This window comes from Diuraphis noxia, unplaced genomic scaffold, assembly GCF_037042655.1.
Source record: "Diuraphis noxia isolate RWA-SAM2 unplaced genomic scaffold, SU_Dnox_SAM2 contig0001, whole genome shotgun sequence".
Classification (NCBI taxonomy): Eukaryota; Metazoa; Arthropoda; class Insecta; order Hemiptera; family Aphididae; genus Diuraphis; species Diuraphis noxia.
The window spans coordinates 42,558,918-42,578,034 of NW_028301711.1; the positions used below are offsets into that span (position 1 = coordinate 42,558,918).

General features: G+C 33.2%; 2 protein-coding genes across 2 annotated transcripts; one reads left to right on the forward strand and one right to left on the reverse strand.

Moving 5' to 3' along the window:
• Window positions 1-2,019: 2,019 nt before the first annotated feature.
• LOC107167968 (uncharacterized) lies at window positions 2,020-8,845 on the reverse strand. The gene is made up of 3 exons (XM_089216913.1): window positions 8,667-8,845; window positions 5,234-5,402; window positions 2,020-3,944 (listed from the first exon to the last, which is right to left on the reverse strand). Exons 2-3 carry the CDS (start codon window positions 5,400-5,402, stop codon window positions 2,593-2,595), a joined length of 1,521 nt encoding a protein of 506 aa, XP_089073039.1. The 5' UTR covers window positions 8,667-8,845; the 3' UTR covers window positions 2,020-2,592.
• On the forward strand, window positions 8,767-18,577 carry LOC107167967 (uncharacterized). Its single transcript, XM_015517202.2, has 2 exons — window positions 8,767-8,905; window positions 16,721-18,577. The coding sequence occupies exon 2, from the start codon at window positions 16,753-16,755 to the stop codon at window positions 18,355-18,357; it is 1,605 nt and encodes a 534-aa protein (XP_015372688.2). The 5' UTR covers window positions 8,767-8,905; window positions 16,721-16,752; the 3' UTR covers window positions 18,358-18,577.
• The last annotated feature ends 540 nt before the right edge of the window (window positions 18,578-19,117 follow it).

Genomic DNA, 19,117 nt, shown 5'->3' on the forward strand with positions numbered 1-19,117 from the left:
AGTAGTTTTATATTGTAATATTTTAATACAAAAACCATACTTACCTATCCACATTTTAAATGTTTTTTTTTTGCTATGAAATCTAAAAGCCATCTTTTGCAAAGCTTGTCTATGATTTTGAAACCATAAAATAACATTATTATATTATAATTTATAACTCGTGGAACTTAATTAACATAATTACAGTGTTGGGTAAATAACTTTTAAAAAGTGGATAATAAAATTACATTTAAATATATTTATTAAAACTACTCTCGTGTTACATAATTTTTTAGTACGTTACCTTTTCATTTAAAAAGTATGGTGTTAAAAATTACGTTATTTTTTTTAATTTACAAAAATATTTACTGTTGACAAAAAAGTAAAACCTCACACATCACATTGCAATACTATTAAATATTAATTCGTCACTTCACTCAGAACCTTTAATATAAAAGAGTGGCTAATCATTTTTGTTTAAATAAATAAGATAGAATTGAGCAAAATATGTCCGTAAGCTTATCTAGTTCAAATTTTTTCAAGTTTTTTATGAATACAATCATATTTTATATTATATCTTTCAATAATTTTGAATATAACGCGTTGTTTCATAACAATTAACTTTTATAAGTAATTTTGTTACAATTGCGTCAATTGAAATAAAACGTAATGAACGTAACTAAAAAACAATTTCATTGGGTACAGTTATCTATTCTGTAATTTTCCTTACGTTACTACACAAGGGTCAACGCTGCTAGGTATTATTAATTGAATACCTTCATTTTCATAAAAATTATCATCATATACTTTTTTATATGTTTATTGTTACTTTCTTATAATAAAGTGTCGTGCCCGTATTCATTACGCTGACGCTTACACATAATGTAGCAAATTTTACACTTAGAAGAATTCATATTTTGAGTACCTAAGTACTAAACTGAATTTACCAATTATTTTACGTTTTTTTTTTCGTACATTAATCATGTGGGAGTAATATTTGTTATTTTATATTTGAATATTTGATAATATATCAAAGTGTGTCAATATGTTTTAACTCTTATATCAAAAATAACAAAGTAAATAAATTGGATTCTTCTGAACATAACAATAATTGCTATGTTATACGCCAGTAAGATGGAGTCAACATATATGCGGGTACAACGACCTCTTAATAATTAAGTAAAATATAAATGTAGATATTTTTTTTAATAATTAATAATTAATCACAACGTCATTATTTTCTGGAAGGAAGAACGAACCCTGAACTTTTCCCCTTTATTTAAATACTTACGTAGGTAGGTAGTTATCATCATTAAATAATTATATATTATGTTTCTATTTGCATTCTTACTCTTATTGTCTTATTAGTGTCTTAAATGTGACTTAGACGTATCTATACTAATCTGACACTAAATACTACTTGTTAGTATTGTTACGTATTACCTTGTAAAATAATTAAATTTAAATAATGTCAAAATATATCTTAAGAGCACATGGCACTTACATAGTTGCACGTGTTGTTTTCATTTTACAAACGAATAACATAGCAAATTTTACAATAAGAACAATCCATTTTAATAAATAAATAAATTAGAGTGAATTGACTGACTATACAATTTAATGTTAATATTATTATGTAATGCACAATTGAGGGTTTTATTGATATAATCATTTGTATGTAAGTATAATAATTTTAAAATTTATAATAATTTTAGAGTTTTAAAAAAGGACAAAACTTGATTATTAATAAAAATATCAATAAAAGCCTCTATTGTGCCCTAGATAATAAACTCACATTTAAATTTTATAAGGGGATAATTCACTCTAATTTTAGAATTATACAGAATGTAATATTATATTATTGTGTACGTATAATTTTTAAGGCGGAGATAACAAATGCGGGTGCCATGTCCTATCAAAGTAAACTTAATATAATTAGTATTTAGTGATATTGATATTCTAGTTTAGGAGTAAGGACTAAGGAGTCAGGACATTGGATTTAATGATGAATAGAAAAAAGCTTATTCGACACATCACACATTGAAATAATATTGATAGTTTAATTGTATATTATTACAAAAATCAATTTGGACATAAAAAAATATAAAAAGTGCAGTTTTGATAGTACTATTTTTACACAAATCTAACGTAACTTATTGCCTCAATAACCGTTATGACATGAACGAAGGTTTTCAGATTTTGTTTTTCACATTATATCTACACATGTATAATGATTGTGTTATATTATTTTAATGACGCATTCTCCATTGAAATTTGTAGAACCTAAATAATTCGCGTGTGATATAATAACAACTTCTATAATAATATACCACAACAGAATAATATGTTTAACATGATTACCGTCGTTGGCATTGCTTCTTTAGAAGCCACACAAACGGAATTGATTATTTAAAAAATCTGTTAAATAAAAATATTACAAAATAAATTATTATTGCATTGTATGTAGTCATGTAAAAGTACTATATATTATAATGTGGACACTAACCGGTTATAAATTATGATTTATATTAAATGAAACAAAAACAAAAAAAAAAAATTCAAAATTCGAGTAATTTACAGAGCATGAATATAGAGTAATGTAACCATAATGTGTCAACCGTAAGACACTGTGTACCCCATGTTGGCCATGAGTGAATCCTTCAAAACGGGTTTCAGGGTGCGCTCCATGTGTTTGGCCAACAGGGACCGAACGCCGCGAACGAAAACGTCTTCCATTTCCATGAGGAGTTGGTCCTGTGCCTGCTGGTGATGCGGATTGTTGGTCGCAGCAGGACCAGTGGCGATGGTCAACAGCGGGTGCTGGGGTAGTTTGTTGTGATACTGTATCCTGCGGAGCCTGGGTTCCGGGCTGGGTGCCGGAGGGTTGACGAAGCCGGCCGAGACGAAGGGGAAGTTGTCGATAACGGAAGGGTTTTCGGAGGGTGCGGTTTCGTCGGATGCCGACGACGACGACGGCGACGGCGGCTGCGATGGACGTCGACCGCTACGCTCGTCACTGGAACCGCCAGACTCTGCGGCACTGTCGTCCACGTCCACGTCATGGTCTCCGCCGGCCGACAGCAACAGTTCGTCGCTGACACCGCCGCCCAATTCGGATGACAAGAACTGTTCGTAACGGTCGGAAGAAGCGGCCGTCGCGACTGGCCGTTCCCTGTTGCCGGGCAAACCCGCCGCACCGCCAACGCAATTGTAAGAGTGCACGCTGACATATGCGGCCGCTGGGTCGTTGACGGGCTCGGGGTCGATGAACGTGGCCGTGGTACGAATGGTCATCGTCGGCATGGCCGTCAGACGGTTGGGCGGCGATTTTTCCGGCACTGTGAGCGGAGCGGCCGTGAATCCCAAACCGGCCCGCGGCCTGAGACGTAGCGTCATGTCACATCCGGTTTCACCGACGCCACCGCCGCCGCTGCCACCACCGTACAATAGCCGCACTGAGCCCGACACCATCAACGTGCGGCCGAACCGCATGCGTGCCTCGAGCGTGTTTTCCAGCGGATCATAACGACACCCGTCCACTCGAGCCCACGAACGGTCGCCACCCGCGCCGCCACTGAAGCCACCTGTGTCGCCGCCGCTCGGTGATGATTCCGCGGTGGCGGCGTCGTGTGGTGGCATCACTTTGGCGCGCATCCCGGTCACGTACATTTCGGCGCCAGGCGCTGTCCGCAACCGCTGATGTAGAGCGTAACCGGACAGGTCCATGAAACCGGACGCTGGCTGTGGGACGGCGGTGTGACGTCGATTCCCGTTTTTGGTACCCTTCGCTGAAGACATCATTTCGCCGAGCGCTGACTGTACGCGGGCCATGCACCGGCCGTCGGCCGACGGTGTTAACGATGACGCGGCCGCTGCGAACGGGTTCTTGTTGGTTATCTTAGGGGCGGACCTTTTGTCCACCCTATGGCCAGTCCACCAGATCGTCGGTGGCACCGCAGGCCAAACTGAAACAGATAAATATATAATATTATCACGACCGATGACGATGGGCTCTTATAGTAATTAAATCAACGAACAACTCTGTCCAAAGGGACCCTATTCTTGGACCTGTGTTAAATTAATTAGCTCATCGCCAGGTTAAGTTTATTTGTATTTAATCTAATATTGTTGTATTGTTTTATTTCAATAATACAATAATGTAAATGAAGACTCAGATGTTTTCACGCGGTTCGTCCCGGGCTGCATCCGAGTTCCGTCCCAAATATAAAAATGTAATTTAAAGATAATATACTAGTTCCGTCCCGGGATTTTAAATAGATATACCAATTCCGTCGCGTGTCAAATCGAATAAATAACAATATCATATTAGTTCTAACTAATAAAACTATGTTTAACAAGATACCTACATCAAACTAAGAAGTACTATAAAACGAAGGAAACCTTCATTGTTAACCAAAGTAGATTTTACTAAAGAAATAATGTATGAATACAGTTCCGGTAAAATGTCTCGATTGGAATTCGTAAAACAAATATCCTATAAATTCAATCCAATTATAAATTTCTAAGTATTTATGGTATTTATATGACTATTAATGATATGATAGTTTGACTTATATTTTTTGAACGCATTTTATGACGACCATATTTATACAAATTATTCATTATATTTAGTATATACTGAATTTTTTCATATATATATATATTATTACGATTAACTTATATGAAAATGTAAATTATATGAAAATTTATATTTTTTTTTAATGCATTTTATAACAAAAATAACTACACAAATTATTATGACTAAATTATAAAAATTATTAAGGACGGAATAAGTAAATACTTTTTTTTTAACTGGGACGGAAGGACGGAATTGATATAAAAAAAGGTTCTTGGGACGGAAATCGGATGCAGCCTCATCCCGTACGCTTAATATGTATTTGATTGAGATATCCGAATCGTCACCAAACCCAAATTTTTGGAATAATGAAAATAACGTGTCCTGGATCAGATGTACGGTTTTTTTTATTCCTACAATTTGCTATTTGTACCGCTATTCAAAACTATTTTTAATAGTGGACAAGTCTAGTAATCTAGTAATAATCTACAACTGTAATAAAACGTTTTGTTGGACAAGTCGCCAAATCGGTTTTTTTTAAACAAGTGGTTCAATTGAATTACTATAGCAAAGGGATGACGTGCACGGTATACCTAGGTACTCCGGTAGGTACTCGTAAATTTGTATCATTTATTTTTTAACGGAATAAGAGACGACGACGATAATAAATTAACTTACTTATTTTACTGTCGCCATCACCGACATCGTTGTGCCTGAACAGTTTTTGTTGGATTTGCTGGTAATCGATATTGCCCAATACTATAGCCGCCAATGAACCGAAACTGCGTCCACGCTCAGCAGCAGGCAACGACATTACCAATAGAAATGTCCATATCTTTAGCGCCATCTGTCGATTTACAAAAAAAGACACAGAGGTAATAATAGAATATTATTATAATAATAAAAAATGTTTGCATCGATTGGTTTTACAAGTATAGTGTCGTATTATGCGCAGGATGTACGTAGTTTATTCCTTCAAATGACGGGTAATCGATTCACAGATTGTAAAAAAAATAATGCAGGCGGCAAAATTTATGTTGTATATAGGTATTATGCAGCAAGACTATCAGTTTCAGTGCCTACACGTCATATAGTTTCTAAAAGTTTTAAATTTTTTGAATATATTTTTTTTCATATAATTACACTAATCGACATTTTTGAAGAACAAAATGATATTTTTACAAATTTTCATCGTTCTTAATTTCTAATTTATTTTTCAGTTTTAAACGACGTTAGAAAAGCCACATATATATATATATTTAATTTAATATTCCTACTCACAATATTTTTAATAATATTTCGATACATAAAAATTTAATTTTAAATAAATTGTAAGTTATAGTTATAATTATGAATTTTAAGTTTTTAAGGTTTATATGAGTAAAATATTGGCCCACTATTCTACTTATCTAAACTATAAACAACTATAGCTAATTATATACCTTTACTTGCTAAAATAGTGTATGTAAACAACGACGAATATGGTGCTCTACAGTGTAGTAGGTAGGTTACAAGTGGGTCACAGAAATGGATGGTATTAAATTCGAATTTAATGATATAAGATCATTGTATACGAAACACGATTTGTCAGTCTAGGATATTTAGCTAAATAATTTGTATATTTTCAATTTAATACATTTTGTTAAAATTTAAACTTTAATCGGTTATAAAAAAAACCGCTTCTATGTATTTTAAATGTTATTCAACTGTCATTATTTGAATTTTTATTGAATCTTGTATTAAATTTTCAAACTTTTTGATACAACGAATAAAATTTTATTGATATTTAGAGAAAAAAAATTGAAACTGAAACTGTTCTTAACCAGCTTAAAATGAATCAAAATTCTAAATTGAACATCCAGTGAAAATTTCATGAATCTACGGCAATTTGTTTGAGAGTTACACAAAATTTTGCGAAAAACTCCTGTATTTCCTTCTTTTTGGTTTTTTTTCCCAGCGTTTTTGAAAACTACTGAGAACTTCAAATTTTTACCTCCTTAATACACCAATTAGTTTCACTTTCTCGCCGGAAAGGCTACCGAAGTTGAAAATCGAAGCATTATTTCTCCTACTTATTGTATACGCAAATACATAAGAAATTCAAATAAATAAAGTAACACAAATTATTGTAAAATCAATATATTTATCGCTTCGCTCAAAATTAAAATGCATGCTGTTATCCAAAAAAGTAAAAAAAATTTACTAATAAAAATTAAAAATTGAAAAAAATATTAATTGTTTTTTTAAATTTTATTTTGCAATTACGTCAAATGACATCAAAATAATATAAAAAACGCAAAGATCTTATTACATTTAGTGTATACACAATAACAATGCAGTTAAATCTAGCTTATTTTGTACAGTTATAACTATATAGGGTAGAGGACTTGTACATAGCTCTAAATATGCAAACACTTATATGTGCTTAATATTTTTTTAACACAAATGTACATTATGCAGAACTTACTGAGACTAAATACTAAAATATTGATTATTATCATGTCTAGAAACGTTCTATAAATAAATTCTAATCGAATAAAAGCCCGCGTGGTGCGCAGTGCGCACAAAGCTGTGGTGGCGATGTCGTAGGTATAGTGCACAATGTTAGATCGTTATCAATTCTACAAAAAAATGTGTACCCATGCACACTTAAAAACCATATTATACGACAAAAATTAAAAATAAATAAATTTTCATCCAAACATTTTGACTGTACTAAAAATAAAAAATGTGACAGTGGAAAAATCGATTTTAGTACAGAAATATGTCTCAAAAAGTAAAAAATCACGTAGGTATAAAAGTGTAAAATATTATGCCTTAAAAACCAAATGAACGTAAAATATGCATTTATATGCATAATAAAATTTCAAAACTAGCTTTGTGAAAGCATGAAATGTATTTGTATCATATACTCTGCTATTTTTGTGCCTGTGCAAAACAAATATGCAAATGCTTCAAGTCCTCTTCCCTAATTATAATCGATGTCCTGTAAAGTTGCAATTCGAACACTCCCTAACGACGAGATATGGATAAAACTTTGTCGGTGAAAGCTGCGCAAGACTTACCAGTCGATTTCGAACGATCGCGATGTAAGTATAATTAATATAATTATCATAAACGTATCTGTGTTGATATCGAACGTGGACAAAACTGTCGTGTGCGTTTTGTCTGAGTGTGTTATATTTCAATACATAAATTAAAAATTTAAGTGATTTAATTTTGTTTTATTGCACACAATAATGTACGTATATTCTGTATATTATGATCTGTTCTACCGTATCTCATCATATTATAATTTATTTTATCTTGCAGCCAGTGGCTTCCCTTAATTTGATTACTGATCAATAGATTCAGCAGTTTTAGTTGTTTTCGGTTCTTCACTGCACTCGATTCTGTACATTTGTGCCGATTAACGATTTAACTAGAATAATTGAGTAAAACCGTTCCAATAAAAGTGTTCATACACACATTTCACAAAATAGAATTTGAATATCTCTACTACCTATTTTAAATTATAACATAACTATATAGATGTGTATATATAATATAATATTGTAATATTTCATAAACTAATCTAAGTGTACAAAGTCGCAGTTTTCCAAACAAAAATGAAATAGGTAAAATTATATTGTTATGGATACCTAGGTTAGGTTAGGTTAGGTTAGGTATTAATGAAAGTTTAATTCGTGCCATTATGCTTTGATATATGATTTATTCAGCTTATTTATAGATCTAATTTTTAGTATTTAATTTTTACGTATATACAGAAATTAAGCATCATTAAGCATGATAGTACCTATTTACTTTTTTTTTTTTTTGGTGATTGTTGATTGACTATAATCAAATGGGATATATCGTATATATAATATGTAGAGCAATCGATCGCTTCCGAGCCAACACGTCTGCGTGCTAGATGGACGAGCCCTGCAGTACTACGGGACTAGATTAGGATCACCCAGATACACACGACATGTGTGAAATGAATTGTCATTTTAAAATCACGTTGTTTATTTAGACGGGCTCGCGCCTGCGTCACTGCGCGATGACGAAACAACGCCGACGACGCTAAATGTTTAAATTTTAAAACGTTTATGAAAATTACGTTACAGACCTTTTGTCGGAGCCACGGCGGACGAATACTCTGGCGGGACGTGGACGCGGCCGGCAGTAACCCTGCTGATCTTCTTCGTGGTCTACTGGCCAACTGGCACGCAGAATTCAAGATGCTTTCGAGCGAACTGGAGGAGATTTGATATGCCACTGAAACGGATGTAGCGAGATGACGACGACGACGACGACGACAGCTATCTGAACAGCGCTGTGCGGCAGACTCGTCGTCGTATATAGGTGGTAAGGGCAAGTACAGGTATATAATACGCGGTTAACGGTGGTCGTAGTCGGTTCGGCGGACAAACGAAAGCCTAACGATAATATGGTAATGGTATCATTACGATAATAATAATAATAATATACGAGTTCAATACTTCAGTGGAGGTAGTGGCGGTGGTACAGTGGCTGGTGGGGTCGGGTTATTAGGCGCACCGTCTATATTATATTCCGCACAACCGGCGCGAGACTGCTGCCATAATAATATACGCATATACATATTATATTAGTATACTATATGCAATATACGTGATTATTATATTATTATAATAAACGTAGTAGTTCGGTTTAATGCACTCTGCTCCGGCGGCGAATGACTCGGTCTAAAACGGTTAGTGTGCCAAATGCGAATGTTACCGGCGCAGATCGGCGACGACCGTACATAATAACAATATTATATTAATGAGACTGGCCCGGCCCTCGGTCTATCATCGCGTGGTATTCAGCACTGCGCAAATAATAATAATAATAATAATAATCATCATGATAATAATATTATACATTTTATTTTTTATCGTAATACATCACGCACAGGTTATATTGAAATCGTGTGCAGCATCGACTTTAATTCCGGTGAAAACTCTTATAACAATGTTATTACATACTCTACTCATTCGTATAGGTATAAAATATAAGAGTATAATATTATACATGTATAGATATTAAATATATTGCCATATAGGTATAAACGCGGTGGTCTGGTGAACGTGGTTCCGCGCGCTGGCGTTTTTCCTATTGTTGTAGTCGCCGTCGTGTGTACATATTATTGTTATAATAACACAATTATAATAACATAATTTTATATTAAACTTAAACAAGCGTAATACTCGATGATCACATTATTATTATTATTGTTTATTATACTAGTCTCGGCGTAGGTAGTAAAACATTATAGGCGTGGTCATTGCGGCTGTCGTTGTTATAATATTATATAATACACACTTACCGCAACACTCAAACCTTAGATTATTATTTATTATTTTGTATTTCAATTCATTTTCTGCGCAGTCAGGTAGATTACACCGCGTTATGAATCTGCAAGCAAGTTGACTAATTTTTTTTAATTCATCAAATAATAGAGACAAATGTGGGTTAAGTTTTAAGTTAAAATTTACTTCTTTTCTTATATAGTTAAATAGGAAAAAAGTAACTCAGCTTGGTTGAAAATCACTTACATTTTTTTCACTTATATATGACGTATTTATCTCTCCAGCTCCTACGCTGTATAATCTTTTTAAATAATTCTACTTTAGCTACCTTTGCCGACGATACAGCTATTTTGTCTTCCAAAAAATGTCTACAAGCTGCCACAAATCACCTCCAAGAACATCTACCTAATACTTCTACAAAACTGGTTCCACAAATGGAGAATAAAAATCAACAAAAATAAATCAACGTTCATTACATTTACCTTTGATCTTAAAAAAAGTCAGCTAGTAAAACTAAATAACAAAATAATTCAATCACAAAACTCCGTAAAATACCTTGAACTTCACCTACACAAAAGACTAACTTGGGCAACCTATACAAAAAACAAAAGATCTTTCCTCAATCTTAAACTCCATAAATTCAAATAGCTCCTGCGATCTAACCTATCTCTTAATAATAAACTTCTCATATATAAACAAATCATTCGATCTGCAATGACCTTTGGCATACAAATTTGGGGAACCTCTAAAAACTCTAACATAAATAAATTCAAAGCTTTTCAAACTCTTAACCAATTCTCCCTGGTATGTCAGCAATCGCACTCTTCATAAGGACCCAAAAATCCCAACTATCTCCGAAATAGTGTCAAACCACTACATGAAAATTCATAAAAATACTATTAATCATCTTAACCCTCTCATTTCTAACCTCTCCTCTTTCTCACTCCCAGATAACCCAATCCGCCGCCTCAAACGAAAATGGCCACGTAACCTACTTAATACTTAAAGACAATTAACATTAGTTAGTAAAAAAAAAAAATGATCATCATTAAACTAAATATCCACCAGCCCTATCAAGTTTGAAGTAGTGTCACTGGACACCCTCTTCTATCACGACATCAAGCCCTGTACAAATCTAAAACCATAAAAATTACCTATTGTATATATTAATTATATTTTATCTTTCTAAAATGAAAATAAAGGTTCCATCTAATAAATACACAATAAGCTATAGTTAGATATAAGTATAAAGTATAAACACATAAAAACAAAAATATACATATTATATTATATTAAAAAGAGCATACGAGTATACGCGTATATAATATCGTATTAGTATTATACTCGTGTCATTTTTCTGTCTGATTTGCATATTTAAATGCAGGTATTCGGACTATTTTATAATCCATTAATATGCAATATTACAATTATGTATACAACTACCTATATTTATTTGCTTTTCATTATTTTTGTGTTAGTCGTTTGAAGTTTCACATAGTAGGCACAAAGATGTATTTGTATACGTCTTTTTTTTTTGATACTTGATGATCGATAGAATCTAGAATTAGTGATTTCAATAGTTTGATATTTTACTACTTATTTAATATTGAATTTATACACTCATCTAATAATTGGTATGAATAATGTCTTTAATGATTTGTTTTTATTTAAAAAAACAATAAATTTTATTTTGTACACAATAATATGCGTTTAAATTCTATTAGGTTTTTATATTAAATTATGAAAAATGTAACTAACGTGGCTATATACTATTAATTAATTGATTATAGTAACTGCGCATATCATGGGAAAAAATTAATTAATTCAGTCCGAAGATACTTTTTTTTTTAAAAAAGAAAGTATTTGTCATTCAACTTAGTTAAAAGTAATTTAACTTTGACTGATTAACTCGTTAATACCCAGACATACTTTATAGTGTATCATATTATATCAGTATTCAGTATACAGAAGTATAACTGTACAATAAAATTAAGAGGATGCCACACACTAATAAATTGCTTGTGAAAACTGTTTCTTGTGGATAGAACCACTCAGGCTACATTCATATTTGAAGAAACGAAATTTGTGTCATAATTTCCATGATATAGAAGACAATATTATTAACCATGTCGTAGAGTTTTAATTTTTTAATTTCATAAATATATGTAAAAAGTTATTGTATTAAGTTGAAAAACATATCCACAGATTTTAAAACAACAATAACTTTTCGACATGACATTAATAATAATAATACCATAATTATGAACAATCAAATCAAATAAAGCTAGTTATGTAATATAGGTATTTATATTAGGTATATTATACCTATATAAAAACTGAAAACTAACTACCGACGGATATTGCGCATAATATGTGAAGGCACTGGAAATGATGACCGGAGCGTAAAATAACTAAAAATTTTAATTTCTTTTTTGTTTATTTTTACTTTCATATTGTTTAGCTTGTTAATTTTCGCATCATCTATCGATGTACTTTATCATAAGAATTTTTGTGGGTCAGAGAGGGGATAGAGATATTATATTACCGTTGACATCATTATGTCGTTACGATTTTGCAGCTTTCAATACAACATGCCTTATCTATTTATCTACTCGTAGAATATTTGGGATAGTGTAGATTTAGAAGGATTTGTCTTAGAAGTTAGAAGTCTACCCGCACTATTATTACTTATTAGAAAGTTATTTTATAAATAAAATCATTATAGAATTACCGTATTTAAGAGTTATAACTTACTTATAAGTAACATATTAAAAACTACCCTGTAGTATTTTATATTATATTTCATATTATATTGTAGCAAATTATATAATTATATGTATAGTTTATATAATATATAGGTAGGTACAGATAAAAATTCTTGATATGCTGGTAATAAGATTATAATTTATAAATAAATAATTTTTGAAAACGTTGATACATTATATAGTTTTAAAATAAAATAGTATAAAATTCAAAAATTCAAAAATTAGCAGAGATCAGAAGAAATTTTCTAAAATATTTTAAATGCTATTGGTACTTAATTGCAGTAGGTATACACATATATTATACGTAAATTATAATATGTTAGAATAAAATATGTTGGAAACTTATATTGATTAAACTTTATAAAGTTTAGGTTAAGATTAAAAATGAATAACCAATTTAAATGTTTAAAATATTTAACAATACCATAATTATAAGGAGAAGAATCCTCTCAGACATATTAGGAATTCCACTAGCATTTTTGAACGGAGTTGTATGATGAGATCTACAAAGCACGTTATTACAAAATATATTAAAATGATAAATAAGTAATATATACGTTATCGTTTTTCCAGTACATTTCATGCAAAAAAAAAAATTATACAGTATGATGTTTATTATTTAGTTAAGTATAATGTATTACTGGAATTATAACTGAACAAGTTTTAGGTTGTAATATTATAATACGTGCTAATCAGCTGATAAAATATATCTGAAACCAAAAACCAATAATCAGATTATGTAAAATATCAAATGCAATTTCTCATAAACGAGTTGAGTTGTTGAGTACCTTTGTCGAGAAACGCTTTTTTATACAAATTAAAACTAATATAACATCCACAAGTGCTAAAAATGACTATGTTGTCTCGGTTTATAGGCCAATAAATTATAGCTAGCTACATTTAAAATATAACAGAATAAAACAATTATAAGCTATAGACAGTTATATTATAATATATACTTAATTACAAAAAGAAATCGTTCGTGTGACCAACGAACATGAAACTGAGATTTTCAAAGGCTGTATTAAATTTAAATCTCGAAAAAAAATCTCGTTAATTATAATGAACGTACATTATAAAGTAAATAATTATCGCGCGAGTGAAACCAAGACGATTGCAGTAATAATTATACCATATTATTGTTGCGCACTAATTATCACTGTTCTCTTTTATATGGATCAATAATCATTGTAGGGTAGCAATGCATTCAGTGCTGTGGTTTGACGTTGCACATTAGATACCTATACAATGTAACAGTTTATAGAATTGTAATTCATACAAAAAACAAACGATATTCGATTTCATATATAATTTACAAACTGAGAAACCACAAAAATAGCGTTCTATATAACAATAAACCTTTAATACACATATAGATAAAGGTATAATAAGATATAGATAAGGTAAACCCTATACGGTATCCCTTAGAAATAGTATATATTATTTAAAAGGTAATTAAAAATTTTTTAGTTTTAAAATTGCTATGTTTTTCACTGATGTTTATTGCAAATCGTCAATTATTAACCTTATCAATCAACAACAATATTTAAATTTTGTTAAAAGATTATTTTTAGGTCGCGTTCAATTAAACAGGCGTTGATATTAAAATTAAATAACATTTTATATTGAGTATTACGAATTTATAGCAATATAAAATTTTTAATTGGCAACCACGAGTAAGACAATAATTAACACTTATTCAATCTAGATTCATTTAATAGACTAGAATTACGACGTTGTGTTCCTTCTATCATCACACATCCTATTATTATTATTTTGATATTATATATAATATTATCTCATTATGATATAGGTACAATATAGCATTGTACTTGCATTGTTCTAATCAAAACAATAATATCATTTCCTTGTAGGTAATTGTTAACGAAAACACAATTTTGTATTGTGTTGAGGATGACAATAATGTTGATTACATCATCGTCTAAACATATTTAAAATGTTATAATTTATCCTGTGCACACTATGTAACGGTTGTTAAAATATGTATTATATTATATTTCTATAGTTTGTTTGTAACTGCGGGTATACATATTATCTATGCATATATATATATATATATATAATATGTTATATGACTATATGTTAATTGTTAGGTATAAATGAGTTTTGAAGCAATTTGTCTTACACATCTATGTATTTTATTTTTATTGTTAAGTTGGTACTTCCAAAAAGTTACTACTTTAAACTATTCTAAAAGCTTCTTAAAGTGTATGAGTATAGACTTGAATACATAAATACATAATATATATAGCATTTGTATGCAGACTACTAATTAAACATGTACATTTTAACTATAGGTATTTGCGTACTTAAAATTTTCTTAACTCTCTAGAAATGTCACTTATAAACGTTTATTCGTCATATTGATAATAATTAAGTCGCCAGTGATGTAATTCTTAATATGTAATACGCGTATAATATGAGTTTAATAATAATATTACATTAAATGATTTTTATGTCTACATTGTCTTTTAATACACTTTGTTTTGTTTTTACCTATTAGTCATTGTTTTTGATCATTTTATTTTTGATAGGAGAATCGCCTCATAATGATAATTATCGAAGAAATGTGAAATTAAATGCGATTTTTCAGTTTTCTTATACCGCAGTAAGAAAACTCCAAAACAATTGTTTACTATAGATTTACCTATTTTTCACGAAATCAATTTTGGTGTTTTTTCTTGAAAAATATCAAAACTAGAAGATTGAAATTGGAAACAATGACGGGCAAATGGGATACAAATTAATAAAAATGTTGGTGGGTTTTATTGGTATATTAATTATTCGGAATGTTTAAATTTAAATTGAACTTTTAATTCAGCTGTTTTTTTAGTGATGATAATTTTGGACATTTATTGTTATTTATTTTTGCATGTTAGCTTTAACATAATATATGACAATGGAACGAAAAGTTTTGAATAATAAAGTATAACCTAACCTAACCTTTTATAATTGAAATGGGAAATTTTATCAAGATCATAATATTCTATAACAGTACAAGGAGTAAAATCTACATACTGCGACGACCTACGAACATTTTTTAAGATTAGGTAATAAATAAATATAAATAAAACTAATAAATGTTGTGTCCAAAACTCGGTGCTAAATTATATATTTTCCTACTTAATATGGAGGGTTAATTTCAATGAATTTTTAGTTACATGGCGCTGCGGTGGTTATATCTTACAATCCACATCGTTGTGTTAATTATAATCACGTGTAATAATTACAAGCTTGCTTTTTGGGACAGCATCATTAAAATACTTTATATATTGAGAATGTATATTTCTAATTTATATACGTGATACTTATTAAAGTTGTCATTAAAGATGATTCAATAAGTAATTATAAATACAAGTAAACATAATATTTACAAATGATTGTTGTGTTAATGCGATCATTTCAATGAGTGTGTACCAATAATATTATATTTGTATATAATATTATATACGCTATACATACACACGATCGGCTTAACTATACAATTGTTTTACACAGAATTATTTTTGAATTCATTTATGATTTATAATAAATTTTGACCACCACCACTTATTATTCACACATTATATAATATTCACAATTCACATATTTCAATAATACCTACTATTCTATATTGGGAACTCTGAGTAAAACGCCCTTTCTGCTACCTGTATTATATCTATAGCTTTGGGTGCCACAATATATCTGTGGATATCAAAGATACTAACTGTGTTATAATCAGGCGCGCACCCAGAATTTTTGTTTGGGGGGGGGGGCTTAATAATATTTATATTATATATATATATATATATATATTTATATATTATGCTACAATAATGTATAATTTAATGAAAAAAAATTTGTTTGGAGGGGGAGCTTAAGCCCCCCTCCACTGGGTGCGCCACTGATTATAATATTTACATCACACATCTCCGGTGTCAGTTTGTCAACCTGCGAGAAAACGTCGAACAATGATTTGTTTGAAGACACGAGTTCGTTATCTAGTGTAGTGTTATATAAATTTGTGACGCCATAATATTACGGTTTTTTCTATAATATATTATGTTTGTGTTGTTTGTCTACAGAGTGATAACACGTTATATTACTTTACGTCGTGATGTCATCGGTGGCTAGAGGTGCGGCTGTGCGCAAAGAACCGGTGGACGGAGTGGCGCAACAACGGCGGAGGGAGCTGCAGGTGGTCCGGGCCGAAGTGCAAGCGTGCAGGCGGACGACGGAGAGTCTGTGTCGGCGCATGGCCAACGACCGAGTAAAGCTGGATACGGCAGTCGCGGAATACGGGCGCCGGTCCGCGGAACTGGCGAAGCGGCAGTCCGAGGCGCACGGTCGACTGGTGGCCGTGCTGCATGGCCGGTCGGCGGCCGAATGCCGTCGCGAGATGGTACACGATCGCGCGGAGAACGAGCTGAGAGCGCGGCGGACCGCCAGCACAGTGCGCGCGTACCGGCTGGACGCCAGGTGGCAGCAGCTTCACGGTCGGTACCGCGGATTTGTGACGGAAGTTTTGGACGCGGGTCAGCGGCCGTCGTCTTCGTCGCCACCATTGCCGCGGCCAACACCACCGAAGCCGACGGTCGGCGTGGCGAGACGTCGGCTCGGGTCCACCAAACAAGGACGCCGTTTCTTCGCGCTGGCTGACCATGTGGGCGCGCAGTACCGGCGTGAATCGCTTCGGACGTCCCGGTCGCTGCACAAGCTGATGTCCGGATACCTCAGGGAAACGTCGGCGGGCAGCCCGTCCCCGTCTCGTGATGGCCGGATGTCGTCGGACGTGCTAGACAATGCCGAACCGGCACAGGTGTTGGACAAGCTGCGGGTCATGCAGGAGCAGTGTGCGAGGATCGCTGAGCGCGTGCGCAGGCGGACAACGACCGGATCGTCCGAGCAACACCCACCGGAGACCGGCGGCGGAAAACGTCCGCAAGCCGACGTGCTATCTGAGGCCCAGCGCACGTTGACAGCGGGCCAACAGTACCTGAGCAGGATACGGGAATTGATGGAAACGGCAATCGGTGAAGTGGAGCGCGAGCAGATTGCGTTGCGGAGACTGTTGTGTGCGACGTGCGCAACGTGTGTCGGTAAAAGAGCACCGCTCCGGTATGGCTCGTCGGCGGTCACTGAAATCGCGGGATGCCTGGAGCGAGCCTGTTTCACGTTGTTCTCTCGATTGGACAGAGCGGCGGCCCCGGCCCCTAAGACAACACTGGACCGGCCTGAGACCTCGGTGGCCCGCGTGGACCGCCAGGGCACGGCTGCTCACGATGTTGTCGCGCTGTGCTTGCGCGCCGTACGCGAGCACCGTGTGAACGCGGTGCGCAGTATTCAGGACACTGAGCGGCGCATAGGTGACTTTCGCAAAGCGGTGGCACGATTGCTGTTGGCCGCCACGCCGAGGAGTGAGTTGGCCAACGTCGCTGCCGACGCCGACCGACGCCAATCCGGACGAGCCGTGGCGCGAACAGCACATAGCAAGCGTATAACGTCGACGCCGTCCAACCAAGAGACAGATGTTGGTGGCAGAAGAAGACCACCGGCCACGAAGCATTCGAGCAACAAGACGATGATAGCGTCTCCGAAATCGTTGCTGCGAACGAAATATTATAATTATGGCAATGGTGGTACTACTGAAACCGTGGTGATCGTTCCGACTACGGTTACGATGCTATGTCCTCCGTCTATTGGTACTATACAATATGAGTGACATAATTTTACTAACACAGTAACACTATATTATAATTTATGTTATATAAATAATTTTTTTAGATTCTGAACTGAGTGAGGAATGTATTGATTGTACATACTTGAAATTTTCACTAAACGTTTATATTAGCGTTATGTATTTATGATTCAATTTTCAGAATATTCTGACTTTTAAAGCTATTTATAGACAAATAAAATTTTCAAATTTTTTTGTATTGAAATGCCTATAATGTTTATTATATGTTGTTCTTATCGTAGTAAAAAAAAATTTTAAATCGTTAGTCATAATTTTTGTTTATAAGCATTTAAAGTTCAAACGTTTACACGAAATATGTCAAAATCTCGAAATTTTGCATAGAATTATGAAGTTTAAAATTCATTAATTTGTTAATTAAAATTGTTACGATTTAAACCTAAGGTTAAAAAAACCAACACAAGGTTTTCCATAACTTTTTCTTTCAATAACTGTAAAGAAAACCTCCAGAGTCAATATTATAGAAAACATTTTGTGAGCGTATAAAAATATATTATAATTTATATATTGGTAATATAATATATTATCCTAGACTAACAAATCATCTCCGTTCAGAATAGTTTTTCGAATACAATGATACCTGTCATTGCATTCAAATTTAACACATCCATCATATAGTGATCTATATATATATACAGCAGAGTATTACAGCCGGCCACTTGCACACTTTTTTTTTTATTGACCATTATCCTGGCAACTATGCTGCCATGGTCATTAGCTGTTTATA

What these genes read in the sequence shown, in the direction of transcription:
- LOC107167968 (XM_089216913.1), bottom strand. Translation starts at nt 5,402, where the DNA reads ATGGCGCTAAAGATATGGACATTTCTATTGGTAATGTCGTTGCCTGCT. An exon ending in TGATGGCGACAGTAAAATAA is followed by an intron (nt 3,945 to 5,233) that starts GTAAGTTAATTT and finishes TATCTGTTTCAG; the next exon opens with TTTGGCCTGCGGTGCCACCG.
- LOC107167967 (XM_015517202.2), top strand. Translation starts at nt 16,753, where the DNA reads ATGTCATCGGTGGCTAGAGGTGCGGCTGTGCGCAAAGAACCGGTGGAC.